This window comes from Asterias amurensis, chromosome 5, assembly GCF_032118995.1.
Source record: "Asterias amurensis chromosome 5, ASM3211899v1".
Lineage (NCBI taxonomy): Eukaryota > Metazoa > Echinodermata > Asteroidea > Forcipulatida > Asteriidae > Asterias > Asterias amurensis.
Window position 1 is genome coordinate 17,445,134 of NC_092652.1, and position 21,943 is coordinate 17,467,076.

A 21,943-nucleotide genomic window follows, 5' to 3' on the forward strand; every position below is an offset into this window, starting at 1 on the left:
CACAAGTTTTGCAAATTTCATATGCTGTGCAATAAAAACAACATTGAGCAAGTAGGATTTGAAACTTTGCATGGAGGAAATATGATATGGAAAGGTTTGCGGTAACACCATGTACTGACTATCTCAATGAGTTGGGGTGGTTCTGAAAAGAACTGTTAGTCTCAACTTGATGTTTCGATCAGTTTGCTCCGATTGTCTTCTGGAAAGGAAAAAAAAGAAGATGATCAGAACATACTGATCGAAACGTTGAGTTGAAACCAACGGTTCTTTTCAGAACAACCCCCAACTCATTAGAGATAGTCATTACATGGTGTTATCGCAAACCTTTCCATATAGCATTGAGCAAGTCATAAAACTCAATCCTACATGTACAGCATGTGAAATATTTTCCCCCATCCCCTGCAGAAATTGAAACACAGGAGCGTCCATGCCTATCGGTTGATCGATCTGCCTGCGGGGAAGTTAATATACGGTTCCATTAACGAGAGACAACTCAATGCTTTTCCTGTACCCTAAATCACATCAAGGGGCTGGCCAGCAGACAAGCGGTCGGCAATGAGGAATAATTACCAATCATATTTGCATCGCGTACTGTGCCGATAATCAATGTTTGTCGTGCGCTTGTTGGATTGGAGGGGCTCGAGGGGAAAGAATGAAAAAGTAATGGAAAAAATATGGATATTTAATTATAGAGATTGTTTGCTGGAATTTTGAATGACTGTTAAAGAAGTCAGACAAGCTCTTGATTGCATAAATTTTAAAGCAATTTCAACTTGTCTGTCTTCATTCAGCCTTGTGCACTTTTACTTTTTTTTTGTCTGCATTTGTTACTTCCTTTCCTTTTTATCTTTTTTATTTGATGTACAAAATGTCTGCATTTCAGCCTTTGGCTGCCATGGAATATTTTTTATGAATAAACCATCAATGGACGCGTGAATGAAACAGCATAATTTTGTTTCTGTTAAAGATACTGGACACTATTGGTAATTGTCAAAGACCAGTCTTCTCACTTGGTGTATCTCAACATATGCATAAAATTACAAGCCTGGGAAAATTTGAGCTCAATTGATCTGAGGTCTCAAAATCCAATTCGTGGAAAATTACTTCTTCTTTTTTGAAAACTACATTACTTCAGAGGGAGCCGCTTCTCACAATGTTTTATACTATCAACAGCTCCCCAAGTAAGGTTTTATGCTAGCAATTATTTGAGTAGTTAACAATAGTGTCCAGTACCTTTAATTATGAATGGCAGAGGATGTACACATACGAGGTATACTGTCCGTGACAATGAGTCTCATTAGTGGTGTGTCAAACTTCAGGAATGTTTGTTATTTATTTTTTTTCAACAAAAAGTCAAAACCTGACTGCATTTGAAAAGACAATTTTGGAGTAGGTTATTGTCACAATTTTGTGTATGAGATCAATGCACAATGCATATAAATAGATAAAATTGAACCCCTACCCCTCAAGAAAAATAGATGAATGAAAAAAAAAAAAACAGCGATAACTTCCATGTTCACCACGCTCGCGCTGAAGAAATTTCTGATGTCAGAAAATAGTTATAAAATACAACTATTTAACCATTTCAATAATTTTATGTATACAATGAATGTCAAACTACTTCTGGTATTGTGATACTTTGACAAAAATGTTTTGTATTAGCTGCTTTTAGTAATTTCCAACTGAGGCAGTGGACACTATTGGTAATTACTCAAAATAATTGTTAGCATAAAACCTTTCTTGGTAACAAGTAATGGGGGAGAGGTTGATATTATAAAACATTGTGAGAAACGGCTCCCTCTGAAATAATAATGTAGTTTTCGAGAAAGAAGCAGTTTGCCATGAATATGATTTTGAGTCCTCAGATTTAGAATTTGAGGTCTCAAAATCAAGCATCTGAAAGCACACAACTTCGTATGACAAGGGTGTTTTTTCCTCTTCATTATTATCTTGCAACTTCGACGACCGATTGAGCTCAAATTTCTACAGGTTTGTTATTTTATGCACATGCTGAGATATAACAACTGTGAAGGCTAGTCTTTGACAATTACCAATAGTGTCCAGTGTCTTTAACTCTTAAAAGAATTGAGGATATTTCTCTCCAGCTCACAGTATTTCTTTGTACCTTTATATTCAACATAAACCCTAACCCTAGAGTATGTTTGACAAATTTCAAGACACAATGTGTTTGGTCTTTAATCATCTGAGAATTGTCTATTGTTTATGCGCATTGGAAATGCATATGTAGATTATCAGAGGTGAAATATTTTCTGTACTATGGTACTAAGTATGCCACAAAAACCTAAAATTTTCAATTGTATCTGGGTTTTTATATCTCTATTTAACATAAAGAATCTGTTTCACAGGCACGTAGTACAACATTATAGCCTCTTAGATATTCCAAAACACCTTCAAGCCTTTTAATTTTTCAACTGCAATGCGAAAATTCACAAACATGAAGCCTAAATGTCGTTAGCAAACAAAGGGCGTATTCAGCGAGCATGTACTGGCATATTAGTCAAACCCCATCGGGATTGGATGGTGCTTAAAATTCAAGTCAGGGACTCTGAAGCAGTCAACGATGTAAGGCAATCTACTAGCGGGGCACTAGCAAATGGATCTGGATGTAATAAGAAACCGAGATATCGGTAAATTGGGCCCCGGCAGATTGATCAGGCCGCCCGCGCTAGGCTCGTTTTACCCTCAGTGCCTACGCTTCAAACCAATCTCACAGAAGAGTTGTAAATATCTTTAAAACCAATCTCGTTGAGATTTGGAAACAGTCTCGCATTTTGAGAAAACAAGGGTACAAGGTTATCGGGAGATATAGTAAGGTTAAGACGAAAACAGATTAGTTTAGGGCGATAATGCTTGAACGAAGGTACATGTACAGTGCCGAATGTCGAACTAACATTGCTTTTTTCTCTGTCTGACAAAATGGAGACAGACTATCTTCAAAACCAATCTCGTTGAGGTTGGAAACAGTCTCATGTTTTGGAAAAATAAGGGTACAAGGTTATCGGGAGATATAGTGAGGTTAGGAAGAAAACAGAATAGTTTAGGGCGATAACGCTTGAACGAAGGCACAGTGTCGAATGTTTTGTTCCCTGTCAGCAAGATAGCATTAACAATGCTTTTTCTCTGTCTGACAAAATGGAGACAGACTATCTTCAAAACCAATCTTGTTGAGGTTGGAAACAGTCTCATATTTTGCAAAAACAAGGGTACAAGGTTATCGGGAGATATAGTGAGGTTAGGAAGAAAACAGATTAGTTTAGGGCGATAATGCTTGAGCGAAGGTACATTGTCGAATGTCTTGTTCCCTGTCAGCAAGATAGCATTAACGTTGCTTTTTCTCTGTCTGACAAAATGGAGACAGACTATCTCCAAAATCAATCTCGTTGAGAATTGGAAACAGTCTCGTATTTTGAGAAAACAAGGGTACAAGGTTATCGGGAGATGACATGAAGAAAATCATTGCAATTCGAAGTAATACAGTTATGGAAAAATATATATAAGTTTTTATGCCCCAAAATTTGAATCTGATAATCGTTACTGTCAGATATGTTTCTCAGATTGTGTATTCCAATTACGGATTATTCTTCCTGCATGGATATAACCTGTGAATTTTTTTTTCAATATCTCAAAAACACTAACATTTTTTAATATGAAGGTTAGTTTTTATGTCGAAATAAAACAATCGAGCACATCTCAGATACAATTTTTTGTTCACAAAAGGTGATATCTTTTTCCATAATCACATAACTCCAAAGTGAAATTTTTCTCAAAATGCTTCATACTAAAGAATGCTGCTGTACTTCTTACCAAGTAAATTTTTACTGCCACTAATTTCTAGAGCGATTACCTAACGTATAATGTACAGAGTGTCATGGCCGAGTGATTAAGAGCATCAAATTCAAGTTCTGGTGCAACTTCTGGAGTGTGGGTTCGGATCCCGGTCGTGACACTTGTGTCCTTGAGCAAGATACTTTACTATAATTGCTTCTCTAAAAGCCACAAGCGCCTTACAGGCAGCTCAGGGCTGTATACTCCCAAGGGAGATGAGAAACATTACAGGGATGTTATTGGCCCCATGACCAGGGCACTAGTGTAAAGCGCATTGATACGGATATTGTGACATGCGCTATGTAAGAATTTGTTGTTATCCTCCCTTTACATGTAATTAAAAAACTAGAAGATGGGAAACAATGTACTCCTCAATGATAACCTTCCCCTTTAAGAGCTCAGTGAAATTCGTGCCTGACCAATTCAGACAGCATTATAATCGGATTTCACAGGTAAAGTCGACGACGTAATGAGTGCACCTAATTAATTGGATCACACCCAGCCGAAACAAAAATCCTACCTTGATATGCGTGACCTTGTCATCGAAACGCTGAATGGCTTCGGCCGTCTCTTGATGTCCGCAGTCTTGGCTAACTATAATTGGAAACTGAGTGGGAGAGGGCCTTGTGCTGAAAAATAGAAGAAGGCGACGAAAGTGTTCAATTAGAAATTGGCCTTGTTGGTTTTTCTCATTGGAAATAACAAAGGAAACAGAAATCGATAAAAAGTAGGAAAATGTTTTGCTTTTCATTGGGTGAAGAAAAAGCACCTTGAAGCAATCTGTCATTTGCGAGTTAGATTTGATTAAAGTCTGGTGCAATGACTTTCTTGTAGTACTCACAACTTAATGTTGACACATTAATTAATTTCCATGACTATAGAGACAGTTGTTGTGTCATATGGTTTTGGCCAAGCTTTTGCAAACTCGCAAATGGCTCATTTGAAATGAAAATTACACCCCTGTTGGCCTGTTTTGGTTTGTTTCTCCAAACTGATATTTTCAACAAACAGCTCGTTTAGCTTGATCGAATCGCAGACCATAATGGATTCTAACCAATAGCTTGCTTATCTGAAATGTATCAAAATCACTTTCAATACATTCATTTCTATTTCCAACATGTGAATACCTAGGGATTAACACAGAGTACTGGGGGTTTAAAAAAACGCACTAAGAATACATCATTTAAAAAATAATGCTGTTGTATATTTAAGTAAGTTCAATCTATTTTTCTTAAGGGGGGGGGGGCATGAAGCCTTCTCTGACTGCGAGTGCGAACATTAGCTTCCTAGTGCCTCAGGCCCCATCACACTTTAAGATATTTACGCTGGCAACTCCAATGTCCATGGAGAGGATAGTGTCTGAAGGGAAATGTGCAATCGCAGGTGTTGTAGAATGCATCATGTTTTATAGATAATATGCACAAAGAAGAAGAATATCTAGCCGCTGGCAATCAGCCATGGTGAGAGAGCAGAGCTGTGTCGGTTCAACAACGACGCTCGGCTCAAGAAAACAGGGGGGGGGGTGTCTTGGTGAGGTGGCTCTGAGGTGTAAAACGTCTTGGGAACTTGCTTGACATTTGAGACTTATTGCAACCCGGCAGGTCTGTCTTATTATTCAGTGTGAGAGTTTTTTTTTCCCCATAATTCATTCATTTAGGTTTATTATTCAACCCAGAAAAATACACAAGTAGTGAAAAAAAAACCTCAAATGTACATTTTCGGAAAATGACAAGTTTGTAAAACTAAAAAGAAAAAATCTGTAAAGCGCTAAAACCTGACAAAGGGATATCAAACACAGTAGAACTTGATACTTGGTAGCACAAAAAGCAGCGTTAAAAAAGGTGCTGATCACTAATGAGACAAAATTTAGGTAAGCAAGGAACGGAACTGAATGGACCTCACAGCTCAAGCAAGGCTAACAACAGTTAAAAGGTATAAAACAAAATTACAAAAGCACACGTAAGTACAACGACCTGAGGGTTTAAACGCACCGAAAATAAATGGAGGGGCACTGAAAACAGAAAATCTTGTTTGAGAATTTTTTTTTCAAATGGTTATTTTTTACTTGGCTATTTTCTAAAAGAGGAATACATGTACATCTCTAAAGGCTTGTGTTCTTATGATACAGTTCCAAAATGGCAGAAAAGCTTATGCAGCACAGTGATGTCGATTCCAAGTCTAATTTCATGGCTTTCCTTAGCATGTATTTCTGTGCTTACGACCCGTAGAACTGGGAGCTTTACAGGACATCGTTAGTGCAGAATTCAGTGGTAAGCAGAGCCATGAAATAAGCCGCTTGAGAGTTAGGCCGTGTCCGAAACGACGACTTCGGCTACAGCTACGTCTAGATCAGCGCGTCTGCCAGTATTGAAGAATAGGCAGACGCGCGCGATCTAACCGTAGCTGTAGACAAGTCACCATTTCGGACACGGCCTTAGATTTGAGTAATGTCTGGTACAATGACTCGCTTAGTTATGATGCACCATTAACATTTGAATTCCTCAGACTATCAAGACAGTTGCTACTGAATGGATGTGTATGGCACAATGGTACCAAGGTTTGCTCATCCTGGAGGTTGCTATACAAAAGCTTGCCCCTAATCATGTGGCGTAGCGACTCTTTTGATACATTTAGTCTGAGGAATTCAACTTTAAAGGGTGCACTGTAACTAAGGAAGTCATTGTACCAGATATTCAAATTTAACTCCCAAATAGCTAATTGGACATGGGATCCACATCCCTGCGCTGCATTCTTCGAATAAAACACTTACCCCAACAAATTGGTCAGGCTCCTTTGGATGGCGCTGGGTCTATTACAAGCAATCATCAATACTGGAATGACATAGGAAGAGTATGGGTACGTGACCTTGCTGGCCACCTCTAGTTTAAATGGATGTGATTTGGAGACATCTTGATGTACCGCTAAGTCAACGTTTTCATTGGCCAGTGGAGCTGGTACATGTACTAATTTTTTCCCTGAAACAGAAAAAAATAATATGGTTCCAAAATGTTTTTATTAGTTTATAATTAACCTCTTTGTGGAACGTTTGCCGAGGACAAAAATTAACACATAACATTGGTGAGAAACATTCAACCTTGTCGTCAAATCAAGCAACTCATAAAAGCATTAAAGTCGGCCTAAGTGCTCTCATCTTTTAAACATGATTTTCTAAATGCTGTTCATTAGTTTTTCTCAAGAAAAATTAATGACTAATTAATAATAATGTATTTGCGGCAACACTGCGTTTACCTACTTTGCTGAATACATTATGTTCTGTTGAGAACTTGCCCTGCTATTTGTTAAAGGGCCTACTGTCGCAGAGTAGACTTTTCTGAAATTCCTAAAAAGAACTTTCAAACTTATTAACCACTACCTGGGCGGAAGGTAGGCAATCGGATGGGACTACTACATGTACTCCAGAGGACTTCACTGCTGCAGAGTGAGTTCTTGATTTGTCTCAATGTTTCGACTAGCCTACTCTTATAATACTCACTTCTTTTATACCACTTTATCTCTGGAATTAGAATTATCTACTAATAAGAATTGTTTTTATGATAGCACCTTTGAAGGTGATGTAGCACAATCCGCAACCATGCCAGAAACTCCAGAGCAGACCCCCTTCATGTACAAGGTTCTTTCAAATGCAACACACAACACAGAACCTAGCACCTTGGAAGGTGTAACAGCGCAATGTGCCAATCTGAAGCAGAAACTATGGGCAAACCCCCATCCCTTAATAACTACAAGTGTGGTTCTTTCAAATGCAATACACAACACAGAACCCATCACCTTGGAAGGCACTGTAGCGCAATCTGTAGCCAATCTGTAGCCAACCATGCCAGAAACTACGAGCAGACCCCCATCCCTTATCAAACAAGTGTACACGTTTTTTTTTCAAATGCAATACACGACACAGAACCCAGCACCTTGGAAGGTGTTGTAGCGCAATCTGCAGACAACCATGCAAGAAACTACGGAACAATCCCTCTTCACTTAACTACAAGTGTACTGGGTTGTTAAATTTTACGTAACACTTCACAACACCGGACCTACAGCTTTCTGTCCCATCTGAAGGATAAAGCAATTATGGTTGAGTGTCTTGCACAAGTACACAAGTGCTATGACCCGAACCCAACACTCTGACAACACCAGGGAAGTCAAGTCCGATGCAGTAGACACTCCTCCAAGGAGTAAGGGAAATGTCAATTTATTTTATTATTTTATGTACAGTACTCATTTTCCAATAGATATGTCAAGTACTAAATGTGAATGGGTACAAAATTACAAATCTCTACTCTCGCGTTAAAATGGTGTAAACTGCCTTTGAATTCGAAACCATTCCTGTGCAAACATTTTCAAAATCCAGTAAATGATGACATTCTGGGAACAAGTAGTCTGTACTCGTACATATTCTAATACGGGAATGTTTTGTTTTGGTGCATTCCTGACTTGTTCAGAAAAAACTTTAAACACAGTTTGGTTTCAACAACTATTTGGGGTTTTTTCATTCCAAGGATGAATATTTCATCAGACAAAATGTCAAACTCAAGGCTGTCTCGATTTTAATAATAATATTGAAATTAAGTCCGAAATTTAACAAAATGTCCCTGTACAAAAATGTACAGACCTATTTTTCTCAGACTGATGTCATCGGATGCCCCGGAAGAGCATTGTATGCAATGGCTAATTACACTGTTTTAACATAGGTTAGAGATTTGTCATTTTTCCTCACTCACATATTTTGCAAGAACTCCTTTCTATTTTGAAATGAGTGCACCACAAAATTGAATTTGACATTTCCCACGCTCTTTAATCTAAAGTGTTTTATCCGTAGAACTTTTCAAACAATTTGTCGTTATGAAGTGAATAACCAAAGCATTTAAGGTAAATACTAAGATGTTCTCACCTTTTAAAATGGCTTCTTTTTGTTGGATGATGTCTTTAATGAGCTGTTCATTAATATCCATCTGATCTTTCATTTGCTCCTGAAGTCGATTTAATCGCTCATTCATCGTCTGGGAAGACTCCACCTGGCATAAATAAAAGTAAACAAGACAACAACAAAAACACTTTCAAATTATCTGATTTTGGATGATACAAACAGTGAAATGTTTAGGAAAATCGTTAGTTTTACATCGAGTAAAGAATATAAATTCTTAATTTTACCCTTACATTGATACATGTATTAAGAACTGTTTACTTTCCCGACTTTACGGGGGGAAAAAATTGAACCCATGACCCCTGCATTGCTAGAGCAGGCTATGTCTTAACACCAGACCAATGAACTACATGTAGCCTAGACTCAAACTGCTTCTAGCCACTGGGCTCGCTCGGTTGTCTAGTGGTAAGACGTCTGCTCTAGCAATACAAAGGTCGTGGGTGCGATCCAACCTAAGTGTTTGCCCGTGTTTTGTTTTTTCACAGAACTTGGAGAAGTACTGAGTGTACAGTACGTAGAGACACTGGACACTATTGAATTGAATTGAATAATTGGTAATTGTCTATGAGCAGTCTTCTCACTTGCAGTATCTCAACATATGCATAAAATAACAAACCTATGAAAATTTGAGCTCAATCGGTCGTCGAAGTTGCGAGATAATAATGTAAGAAAAAACACCCTTGTCACACGAAGTTGTGTGCTTTCAGATGCTTGATTTCGAGACCTCAAATTCTAAATCTGAGGTCTCAAAATCAAATACGTGGAAAATTACTTCTTTCTCAAAAACTACTCCACTTCAGAGGGAGCCGTTCCTCACAATGTTTTATACGACCAACCTCTTCCCACTACTTGTTACCAAGTTAGGTTTTATGCTGTTAATTATTTTCAGTAATTACAAATTGTGTCCACTGCCTTTAAAAGACAGTTGTAACTGCAATTGCTTCTCTCAAGAAAATTTGAAGACTTAAGGATGTTTAAAAAAAATAGTGAATCCAGGAATAATCCTGAGAAATCCTATGTTTCCCATTTATCAACCAACTGAGAAAATTACAGTGGGAAGTCTTATCAAATATGAAGAATTAAAATGAATCGAAGATGCACCTGCAGCCGATTTCACAAAAACCCTAGGATTAATCCTACCTCGAGTTAGAATGGGTTTGATGCATCCGAACGTCTATGGCTCAGAACTTAACTCGTCCTAAGTTCTAAGATTAATCCTAAGAAAGTTAGGAAGAGTTTGGTGAAATCGACTGCTGGTCAAATTGTATCCTAAATCTTCAAAGATTAATTTCTTCTTTAGACCAGAGAGAAATCTCTCAGTCTCATCTGCTGAAAGTACTACAAGTAATTCCCCCATCATCTCGAAGGTCGTTTTTCAAGATAGGAATACTTTAAGAAACACCAGGTGTCACTGTCATCCTCGGTTCAGTACTTTCCCGAGTTCTGTGGAAAAAAATCCAGAAGCAAATCACTCGGGCGGGTTTCGAACCAATGACCTTTGCATTGCTAGAGCAGATGTCTTACCACCCTGCTACTGAGCAAGCCCGGACACAAAATGCCTCTCGGTGGTCTAGTAGCAAGACATCTGCTCTATTAATGGAAAGGTCGTGGGTTCAAAACCCTTTTGAGTGATTTCTTTGTGGATTTATTTTCACAGCACTAAGAAAAATGATGAGTATGTGATCAGATAGATACCGTAACTACACTGACTTTTGTATAATATTTGGACTTAAAAATTCCTGAGAAATCCTATACCCAAAGTAACGAGAAATTTACAGTAGGAATGTCGATCTCATCTGATATGAAGAATTAAAATGAATCGAAGATACATCTGGTCAAATTCTTAAATCTTCAACGTTAATTTCTTCTTTAGCCAAGAGAGCATATTTCAGAGTCTCATCTGCTGAAAGTACTACAAGTAAATTCCCCATCATCTCGAAGGTCGTATTCCTCGATAGGAAACCTTTAGAAACACCTGGCGTCACTGTCATCCTCAGCTCATCACACTCTAATCTTGACTCAAGGTCTTATGAAAATTTCAACACTAGTAACTGGGGGTTGTATTGGGAGACACTCGAGTGAGAAAGATACACAGACAGTGTGTACACCTGTACACAGAATGTTTAGCATTGTGCAGTTTTAAAGGGACATGTTGCCTTGGATTGGGCGAGTTGGTCTTTAAAAAGCGTTTGAAACCGCTTGTTAAGAAATGCATCCATGCCTAACATACATAATGTTTTAAAAGTAGAACACAATGATCCACACAAATATGCCTCGAAATTGCACGGTTTTCATTTTAATTTGCGAACTAACACGGTCGGCCATTTTCTGAAGTCAGATATTTGAACAGCGTGCAGTGTTTCCGACGTTAAAGGAAAACCAGGCTATTTCAAGGCATGTTTGTGAAGATCATTAATTTCTATTCAAAACATCTTTCTAACCATGCATTTCATAACAAACAATTTCAAACGCTTTTCATACATGTAGACCAACTTGCCGGATCCAGCAACGTGTCCATTTAAAGACATTGGACACTGTTGGTAATTGTCAAAGACCAGTCTTCTCACTTGGTGTATCTCAACAGATGCATAAAATAACTAGCCTGTGAAAATTTGAGCTAAAAGAATATACCCTTGTTACACGAAGTTGTGTGCTTTCAGATGCTTGATTTTGAGACCTCAAATTTTAAATCTGAGGTCTTGAAATCAAATTTGAGGAAAATTACTTCTTTCTCAAAAACTCTATTACTTCAGAGATAGACGTTTCGCACAATGATTTATACTGTCAACCTTTCCCATTACTAGTTACCAAGTAAGGTTTCATGCTCATAATTATTTTGAGTAATTACATGTACCAATAGTGTCCACTGCCTTTAATATTAAAGACACTGGACACAATTGGTAATTGCCAAAGACCAGTCTTCTCACTTAGTGTATCTCAACATTATGCATAAAATAAACAATCCTGTGCAAATTTGAGCTCAATTGGTCATCGATGTTGCGAGATAACAATGAAAGAAAAGACACTATTGTCACACAAAGTTGTATGCATTTAGATGGTTGATTTCGAGACCTCAAATTCCAAATCTGAGGTCTCGAAATCAAATTCGTGGAAAATTACTTCTTTCTTGAAAACTATGGCCTTTCAGAGGGAGCCGTTTCTCACGATGTTTTTTACCAACAATCTCTCCCCGGTTTATAGTCGGTCGCATTTAGATGGTTGATTTTGAGACCTCATATTCTAAATCTGAGGTCTCAAAAGCAAATTCGTGGAAAATAACTTCTTTCTTGAAAACTATGGCCTTTCAGAGGGATGAGGGAGCCGTTTCTCACTTTTTTTTTTTACCAACAATCTTTTCCCATTAAGGCCGGTTTATAGACGGTCGCACGATGGTCGTGCGACGGAAATCTTGCGCGCAATCCTAAGACTGCGGCCTAAAAACCGTGTCTTTTTATGATCGCGCGTCAAGATTTCCGACGCCCGACCATCGCACGACCGACTATAACTCGGCCTTAACTCGTCACCAAGTAAGGTTTTATGCTAATAATTATTATGAGTAATTACCAATAGTGTCCACTGCCTTTAAGGACTGAACAATGTAGGACAAAAACTTGTGCGAGATACGGACACAATTGCTTCAAAACTTAATCCATACATGCTGTACATGTAAGTAAAGACTATCAACTTGGATTTTAAGTAAAAAATAAAAAAATATATGGAATACAGACAAAGTACAGTAAATGTTGAGCCTCGTACTATGTTGTACAACATCCAGCGTGCACAACAAAATGTTCAGTCTATAAGTCCAGTTATGCAAAATGGCTGAATGAAATATCCCCTTGTAGAAACTAATTTCAAAGAAAAATGCAGGTATGTTGCACAGTATTTAAAATTAAAAGACCTTCCCTCCAACTACCAAAAATATATTAATAATTAACATTTCCAACCAATAAACTTTTTTGCTGGTACCAACAATGAACTTGTAACAGTTGCCTTCTTTGAGCAGTGGTGGCTCTGTTATATGTACTAGAGTGTTACAGAGATATTCAGACATGCAACTGCACGTTGAAAAAAAGAGAGAAAAAAGGCACAACCCAAGTGCAAGTGAGGCAGCCGAAACGACACAAGACACGAGACCCACAATGGTACCCTAGAAAATGTTGAGGTTTATTATGCTCTAAGGTACATTGTTAGCATGTACTAGGCTTATTTTACATTATTGTAGTTGTACATTGTTGTTGCCAGGCATATATAAGGCTTTAAAACAGAAAAGAAAAAACAATCAAAAAAAAGAAGAAGAAAAAAAGAGTTGCTTGCCTGGATATTGACAAAACAGGAAGACAGTCAACATTAGGACTAATCCATAGACAGCTAAGTTGATGGAGCGCACACATTAACTTGGATGCAGCAGGTTCAAACCCTCCAAGTAATTCTACCCCAATTTATTTTTAACATTTTACCCGGTGAGTGGTTACTTTCTTGATATGGTTACAAAGATGTTACAAAACATTGAGAAACGGCTCCCTCTGAAGTAATATAGTTTTTAGAAAGAAGTAACTGCTCAGTAAAATATTTGAATTGACTTCAAGACTTCATGCGTGAAGTCTCAAAATCAAGCATCAGAAAGCACACTACCAGGTGTGACAAGGGTGTTTTTTCTTCAATAATTATCTCGCAACTTTGATGACCAACTGAGTTCAAATTTTCACATGTTCACTATTTTGTGCATATACCTATGTATGTTGAGAAACACCAAGTGAGAAGACTGGTCTTTGACATTTACCAAAGGTGTGCAGTGTTTTTTTAACAAGGTTTTGATGGTTGCTTTACAAGCCTTTAAAGACAGTGGACACTATTGGTAATTACTCAAAATAATCATTAGCATAAAACCTTTCTTGGGGACGAGTAATATGGTATAAAACAAGTAATATGGTATAAAACATTGTGAGAAACGGCTCCCTCTGAAGTGCCATAGTTTTCGAGAAAGAAGTAATTTTCCACGAATTTGATTTTGAGACATCGGATTTAGAACTTGAGGTCTCAAAACCATCTAAACGCACACAACTTTGTGTGCCAAGGGTGTTTTTTTCTTTCATTACTATCTCGCAACTTCGGTGACCGATTGAGCTCAAATTTTCACAGGTTAGTTATTTTATGCATATGTTGAGATACACCAACTGTGAAGGCTAGTCTTTGACAAATATCAATAGTGTCCACTGCCTGTAATTCTAAATATCTCAATGATTGCTGTTAGAAAATCTCCCTGACTTGCAAATATGCGAACGTTTGCAGCAACGAACATCATTAGTTTTATGTACCTGTGTAGAACCTTGCTCAGCTTGACGAGTGAAGACCATATAAGTTGCAACGTTCCATAATAAAAACAGCAACAGGCCTCCGATGATGAGTCTCTGTCTGCGACCGGCCATGTTGTCTGCGATCTCTGTGGGCATGTGGAGAATGCAGGACAACGGCTAGCTTGTGGGTGTGGTCAAATCTTTGGGTGTGGTCGAACCTTTGGGCGTGGTCAATCTCTTGGGTGTGGTCGGTCCGTCGAAGAGGAAGCAGGGAGGGCCTCATGTCAGCTCAACAGCGAGGAGGGAAACATCATGGTGAAGTGCCTACAAGTGGGAGATAGACAAATCATGACAGTTATTATGGAAAACAAATTTAATACACAAAGTACATTTGAGCATCCTTGTAAAATGCATTATATGTATTTTTTGGGCGGTATGCCTTTTTGAAATTTAATGACACAAGAACTCCATGGGCAATCCAAGCATAACAAAATTATGTACATATCTTTACACTTTAACAAGCACTCTACGTGCATGTCCCTGTCACACACATGTAATCTAATACACATCTACTTGGCATGACCATCTTCGCTGGGTTTCCTTGTTTTTTTCTTCAGAATATGGGCCGGGGGTACTGATGGTAGTATGTAAATACTTCTTCCCTCACTTTGATTGCTAACATACATAGTACTGTAGAGAGTATCTAAGACATAATTTTTTTCCCGTGGCCCTAAAGCGGGCCCTGGAGCCCTATACAAAAATTTAAAGTTCACAGATTTACAAATAACTTACAGGGTTTACAGAAGGTAATGGTGAAAGACTTCCCTTGAAATATTATTCCAGGAAATGCTTTACTTTTTGAGAAAACATTAGAACAATATTATCGATTCTCGATATCGAGAATAACGGATTTATTTTAAACACATGTCATGACACGGCGAAACGTGCGGAAACAAAGGTGGGCTTTCCCGTAATTTTCTCCCAACTCCAATGACCGATTGAGCCTAAATTTTCACAGGTTTGTTATTTTATATAGAAGTTATGATACACGAAGTGTGGGCCTTTACACAAGTACATGTACATGTAGAGAATGGTTGGAGTAAGAACAACTCCTTGTCAAATTGATTTCATATAATGTTCTGTAAGAACTACTGTACATACACATCCAGTCATACCTCCTGTGAACTAGATCAATGGTGTGTGTGTGTCAGGGACAAAATGATATTAAGCAGCCATGTACAGTATGCAAGATTTCTAATCATACTCTAAAGATAAATCATGATTGTGCATAAATTTCATTTTCATTATACTATTGGCCTTAAGGTGCCCTAAGGTGAACCTTGGCACTCTACATGTACAATGCACGTTTCCGCTTTGAAAGAATCCGTCCTTGCTTGTTTCGGTGGGACTCAAACAGGCTTTCAAATTGCAGTATGCATGGCCATGTCCAAGATTAATGGCTTTGGCCATGACTATCAGACAATGGCTTAACATGGCTTGATAATTCAGAAGTGGCTTCATTCTCCACAAAGTGGCAGCTCTAGGCTTAATCACAAAGTGTACGCCAAAGCCATACAAAGAAACTATGTGCTTTTTGGAAAAGGCTTCACTTAAACAGAGCCATTTATACATTGTAGGAAGAACATGAAGGCTCAATAAAACAGTGGAAGCCTAAGCCAAAGCCAAAGCCAAAGCTCAAGTCAAAGTCTTACTCTGGGAGGAGAAGACATAGCCAGTGGCTAGCCACAGCTACAGCATAAGTATTAGTTAGAAGAGAACCTTGGTAATTTTTTCCCCTTTTTTTTCTTCAAGACCCTGCAAGATGATATATTGTTATATTACATGTGCACCTCGTCCAGGGCTGTATGCTTCATTTTTGAAAGGGCAAGGGCACCAAGGCAGTTTCTTCTTGGTATAGGGCACCCTATGATGAAATTGCAAATTTGTACTGGAGCATTTCAAGGGCACCAAGGCAATGACCAGGGGACACGGAGGCAATCGCCTTCGTTGCCTCCATGAAGTATCAAGCCTGACCTACATTGTACAGTGTAAACATATTGCAAATAGACAAGATATTATTTTTGTCCTTAAAAAGCAGGAATATTTTACTATGGTGTAGACTCTCCTAGAGGTCTGGACCCATTTAATCACAATTTTTCAGATTTTTACAATGGCCATTTTTTTCTCGTAAATCAGACTAATAAAAAGGAAGAATATCATGCCTGTCGAAATGTTAAGACACCATGCTTTTGAATTTGCTGATAATGTACACACAGACCATGCATAGTAGCCTACATTGTGGCTTCACAGAAGCCGCGTTAAATTTCAATATGGTCGATAACTTCCTCTGAATAAATTCAGCAAAAGAACCAGATGGTCTTATGTACACTTCCTATCAAGTTTCCCACTCTTCCTTACAAACAGACAGTGAAATTCAATACACAAAACACCACCAAGCCTAGCACTAGCAGAAGGAAGAAAACACGATTTCAAAATTTCAATTTCAGGGCGAGAAGAAAACACCCAACCATATTGAATTACTGAGGGCTTTCTGTTCTGCTTTTATGCCACCATCTGTGAAATAGAATTATGCAGCCGTGTTCTTCTTCAAGCCAACATAATACCGCTAATATTCTCAAGTCCTCAAGTACAGTGTAAAGACCGATAATCCTATTTCTTCAATTCCCCGCGCCGTCGAAATTGGCTTTTCCACAAAGTTGTCCTGGAATAATATTACCGTGGGTTCGGATTAAGTAAGAAAGCTTAGCCGGTCTTTCTAATTTGCGGAGTACGACAAATGTCGCTTGGCCCTGCGGTATCCACGACTAGGCCCCTCTGAAAAATGATCAGATGTTTTAACAGGGAGCCATCTCAAGAATGTGAAAACAGTATCGTTTGTTTCTGCTGGGGGTGTTATCCGAGTCGGAAACTGACGACAGTGCTTACGGCTAAATCAAATCATTCTACACTTGTGGTACTGTCATCAATTTCATTAAAAGTTAATCAGGGCCGCACAGTTGCTTGAGTTTTGCATTCTCAATGCTGTGTATGTACATGTATGGTACATTAAAGGTACATGTAAGGTTGTCGTTTCGGTTTTTGGTCAATGTAATGCTTATTTATTGGCAAATCACAAAGAAACACAGCATACATGTATAAGTCACTAGTGAAAGTTTCTGCGGAATACAGTTGAGTCTAGTTACTGGGGGAAAAAAAGCAAAAAACTGTCATGTTTAGCAGGGTGACAGCATCAGCAGGTATATCAACTGCATCTTTTGACGCAGCATTCACGAGCAGAAGATAGCATCATTCAAATCTGCCCAGTATCGAAGTTTACATTTATTCATAAAAATGAGGAACCTTTTTTTCTTTTCTTAAATGTAGTGTTTGGAAAAATAACAGTTCATACAAGTTAAACTGTGTTGACATTTTCTGATTCTGGTCTTTTCTAGTCTTTTGCCCCACTTTGATTCTGGTCTTTTTTTGTCGTTTCAGTTCAATTCTGGGCTCTTCTTGTATTTTCACAGCTTAATTTTGGTCATGTAAACATATTTCCGGTCCAGTAAAACTCTTGAGCTACGTACGTACTAGCCATCATGCAGTCCTGAGATTTGAGCCATGTGTACAGATGGCATAACCACTGTGTAGTTTAAGTAAACCATGGAGAGTAAACACAGGTCACCAGTGTAAATAGTGAAAAAAGCTAATTTAAATACAATTGATAATTGAACCCAATGTTGCCTGACGGAAATCACCAATTACTGCATAATGTTTACATCCATCATGTTTGTTCTAATTAGGCCTTATCATTCTGTGCACACACGGCAAACAAATCTCGACTTGACTTACAAGTCCCATATATACTTCATCTTTCCTAATATTAATTTACTTCAGCAACCTTGATGTGTCACGGTTTATTGACAAGCAACTCAATGAACAAGGTTACATGTATCATTGATATTAAATTCAAGACCAAAAAATCTGAGGAACAATTTATTTTTAGGCAATTATTATTTAAAGACACTGGACACTATTTGTAATTGTCAAAGACTAGCCTTCACAGTTGGTGTATGTACCTCAACAAATGCATTAAATAACGAACCTGTGAAAATTTGAGCTAAATCGGTCGTCGAAGGTTGCGCGATAATAATAAAGGAAAAACAACCATGCTACACATAGTTGTGTGCTTTTCGATGCTTGATTTCGAGACCTCAAATTAAATCTAAGGTCTAGAAATCAAATTCGTGGAAAATTACTTCTTTCTTGAAAACTACATTACTTCAGAGGGAGCCATTTCTAACAATGTTTATCAACCTATCCCCACACTCCTCACCAAGAACGTTATATGGTAATTATTATTTTGATTAATTACCAATAGTGTCCATTGCCTTTAATGTAATGTATGTCCAATAAAACTAATTTGAAAATTTCATTTCAAAAGGTGCTCTTGTTTTTGAGATACTGCCCAAAATCCCGCGTGAATATATTCACCGAAGAAGAACATTCCCTAAAAATAAAAGGAATACACAATCTGAAAAGCGCTACCAAACTTTGGGGGCATAAAAACTAGACAAATGTTTTCTCAAACTGCTTTTGTTGCTGAAGCTTTCTAACCAAAAGTTTGTATTGCCATTAATTTTTAAGACTGATTACCAAACATATACAACTTCCCTTCAAATACACACAGCAGTTCCTGAATTGTCTTTAAAGGATTTGGGTACTTTTTGTAACACAAAACACAATGTCCACACATTTATACTAAACTTACATCGTTTGAAGATAATAATAGTAGAAAGCGTATCTTAAAATATTAGCTGCTGAGGTGCTGTAGTTTTAGAGAAATGAGTAAAACAATGTCATGAAAATGCGTTTTTACATGCTAAAATAATTGTCATCTCATGATCACCGAGACAAAAATTATTTTCATGACATTGTTTTACTAATTTCACAAAAACTACAGCACCTCAGCGAGTAATATTTTCAGGGAAGCTTTCTACTATCATTATGTTCAAACTGTTGTAAGTTTAGTGTAAATCTGTGAATATTGTTTTTTTTTGTCCTTTAAGTCTAGCCATATTAACTCTACAGAATGTCTTAGTGTACGTCTTGTGTACATCATGCCTGCATGTATTTCCCACTAGCTGGTGGCCTGAATGCATGATCGACCTAACTAATCACTAGAATACACTTTCATTAAGTCCTGTGTCTTTCCGCCTTATATCAACCGTGTGCAGCAATGCCTAAATCAAACAAACCGATTAAATCACACTTTAAATGTTTACGTATTAGATCGCGTTCTAACGATTAAATTTGTCGGCGATAAATTGCTGTCGCGTTTAGTGTTTTTATTATCGGGACGAGTCTGACCGTTACATCCGCTTCATAACTGGGACGGGAAGAACGCAGAGCACGTACATTGTAACTAAAAACATCCAAGTATGCCTGGAGGCGGGAGTGGCTCTGACGATCGGATATCGATTCACAACTTCCATTAACGGAGGGAGCATTATTGAAGATGTGAAAAATGGAATATTTATGGGACGTGGTAGGAGAGAGAGTCAGAGACTAGGGAAGTGTGAGATTTATGGGAAGTGTGAATCAGATTCTTAGATGTGTATCTGAGGGAGACGGTGGAACGTAGCCAGAAGGGTCAATATCAAGATGAGGCACAGTAAATACAATTATATTTTTTATTTATTTATATCCAGCCAACATCTGAATGGATTAAAATGTATGGGTGCTGTAGGGGTGAATGTTGATTTTAAAGGCACTGGACACTCTTGGTAATTAGTCAAAATAACTGTTAGCATAAAAACTTACTTAGTTACGAGCTTTGGAGAGCTGTTGTTAGTATACAACATTGTGAGAAATGGTTCCCTCTGAAGTAATGTAGTTTTCAATTAAGGAGTAATTTTCCACTAAAATATTTGAATTTGATTTTGATACATTACCTTAGAATTATATTTTGAGGTCCTGAAATCAAGCATCTGAAAGCACACACATTCAAGTGAAAAGAGTGTTTTTTCTTCCATTATTATCTCCCAACTTCGACGAACATTTGAAATTTAAATTTTCACAGTTTTTTTATTTTGCGCATTTATGTTGAGATACATGTACACCAAGTGAGATAAACTGGTCTTTGACAATTACCAAAGGTGTCCAGTGTCTTTAAAGGAACACGCTGCGTTGGATCGGTCGAGTTGGTCTTGAAAGAGCGTGTTATGAAATGCAAATGGTTAGATAGATAATTTTAAAGTAGAATATAATGATCCATACAAACATGCCTCGAAATTGTACGGTTTTCCTTTTACGCTAGGGAAGAAACACGGTCAGCCATTTTGTGGAGTCAACATCAAACACAAAAAGGGTGTCAAAGCACTAACCTGTGTGATGCATCTCACAAATTGAACCAGACTTATAATCGATCTGTGTGTACAGTGGTGTAAAAGTGGGCGTGGCTCTTCACACAGTCCAAACCCAGCCCCCGCCCACCAATGTACGATAAGCACTTTCTAAAAATAGACAATACATAATCTCACGTACAATTCAATGGCTCAATTAGAAAGGGTGTCAAGGCACCTGTATGATGCATCTCACAAACTGAACACTAGTTGATCTGCGTGTACAGAGGTGTAAAAGTGGGCGTGGCACTTCACACTGTCCAAACACCCAGCACCCCTGCCCACCAATGTACAATAATACACTTTCACATAATGCAGCGCAGACCTCCTGGTCACCTTCAATAGACGCAGGTATTGTATCCAACAAAGCGATAATACGCCCAAGGTAAACTCCTGTGTAGTCAGACAACTATTGTTGTTCAGGCCCTTTGCCCATTTCACAATGCTACCAGCCGAACCCCCGTGACTGCAGCTCTAAATTCAGTCAGCATGGTGCACATGTATGAACTTCCCATCAAAGTATGTTAGGTAGTTACACTACAGACAGTCAAATAAATGTGGTTCACTTTACTCAAGTCCAAAAGGAAACTACCAAAAAAGACAATAACATGTATGTTTGTGCTTTACATAGTTTCCTTTTCAAACCTCCTCCAGACCAATCAAATGAAACACCATATAATTTTGTATCCATGTAAAGGGATTGTATGCATTTTGTATATTACTCTTAAAATTTATGGCAATAAAAACTTACTTGGTTAGAATAGAAGTACAGCTCAGATAACGTAAAATGCATCAGTTTTCATCTAAAAAGAAATTGAATCTGAGAACTGTTTCTGTGCTTATTCCTATATGAATTACTCTATCAGTATGGACATTTAAGCGCTCATTTAATGTGAAGAGATTCTCAAAAATGCTACAAAGTTTTTTTAATATTGATCTACATTTCATAGAATTAAAACAATCGAACTGTTCAATAATCCAAAGGCATCTGCTCCCTTTAAAGAAGACCAGTATTATCACTTGGTTTATCGCAACATACATGTAAGCAAAAAATAACAAACCTGTGAAACTTTGGTCGTCGAAGTTGCTTGAGAATAATGGAAGAAAAAAAAACACCCTTGACACCCAAGTCAAGTGTTTTCAGATGCTTGAATTCGAGACCTCAGCTGAGAGAGGGAGCTGTTTCTCATTATGTTACACTATCAACAGCTCTCCATCGCTCTCTATCAAATATGTTTTTATGCTAACAATCATTTTAGAGTAATGTATTACCAAAAGTGTCCAGTGTCTTTAAGGCTTTCAACTTTTCCAGCCAGAATCCATTCAATTTAAAATTTCATGTATGAAAATCATGTACATGTACCATGCACATGCTGGTAATGTGTAATGTGTGCTGGAAGCTGTTATTTAATTTGTTGGGAATGGAATGGAATGAGAGATGTTTAATCGCTGCATAGAAC

At 37.9% G+C, this 21,943-nt stretch overlaps 1 protein-coding gene across 2 annotated transcripts in view; it reads right to left on the reverse strand.

Annotated features, from left to right (window-relative positions):
• The window catches only part of LOC139937248 (alpha-1,3-mannosyl-glycoprotein 2-beta-N-acetylglucosaminyltransferase-like), a 64,795-nt gene that overhangs the window by 17,037 nt on the left and 25,815 nt on the right, over window positions 1-21,943 (reverse strand). For both annotated transcript variants that reach the window (XM_071932342.1, XM_071932343.1), the window contains 4 exons: window positions 14,104-14,406; window positions 8,753-8,876; window positions 6,617-6,821; window positions 4,367-4,475 (listed from right to left, as the gene is read on the reverse strand). In XM_071932342.1, the coding sequence (XP_071788443.1) occupies window positions 4,367-4,475; window positions 6,617-6,821; window positions 8,753-8,876; window positions 14,104-14,238 (573 nt within the window). In that variant the 5' untranslated portion in view covers window positions 14,239-14,406. The remainder of the gene's footprint in view (window positions 1-4,366; window positions 4,476-6,616; window positions 6,822-8,752; window positions 8,877-14,103; window positions 14,407-21,943) is intronic.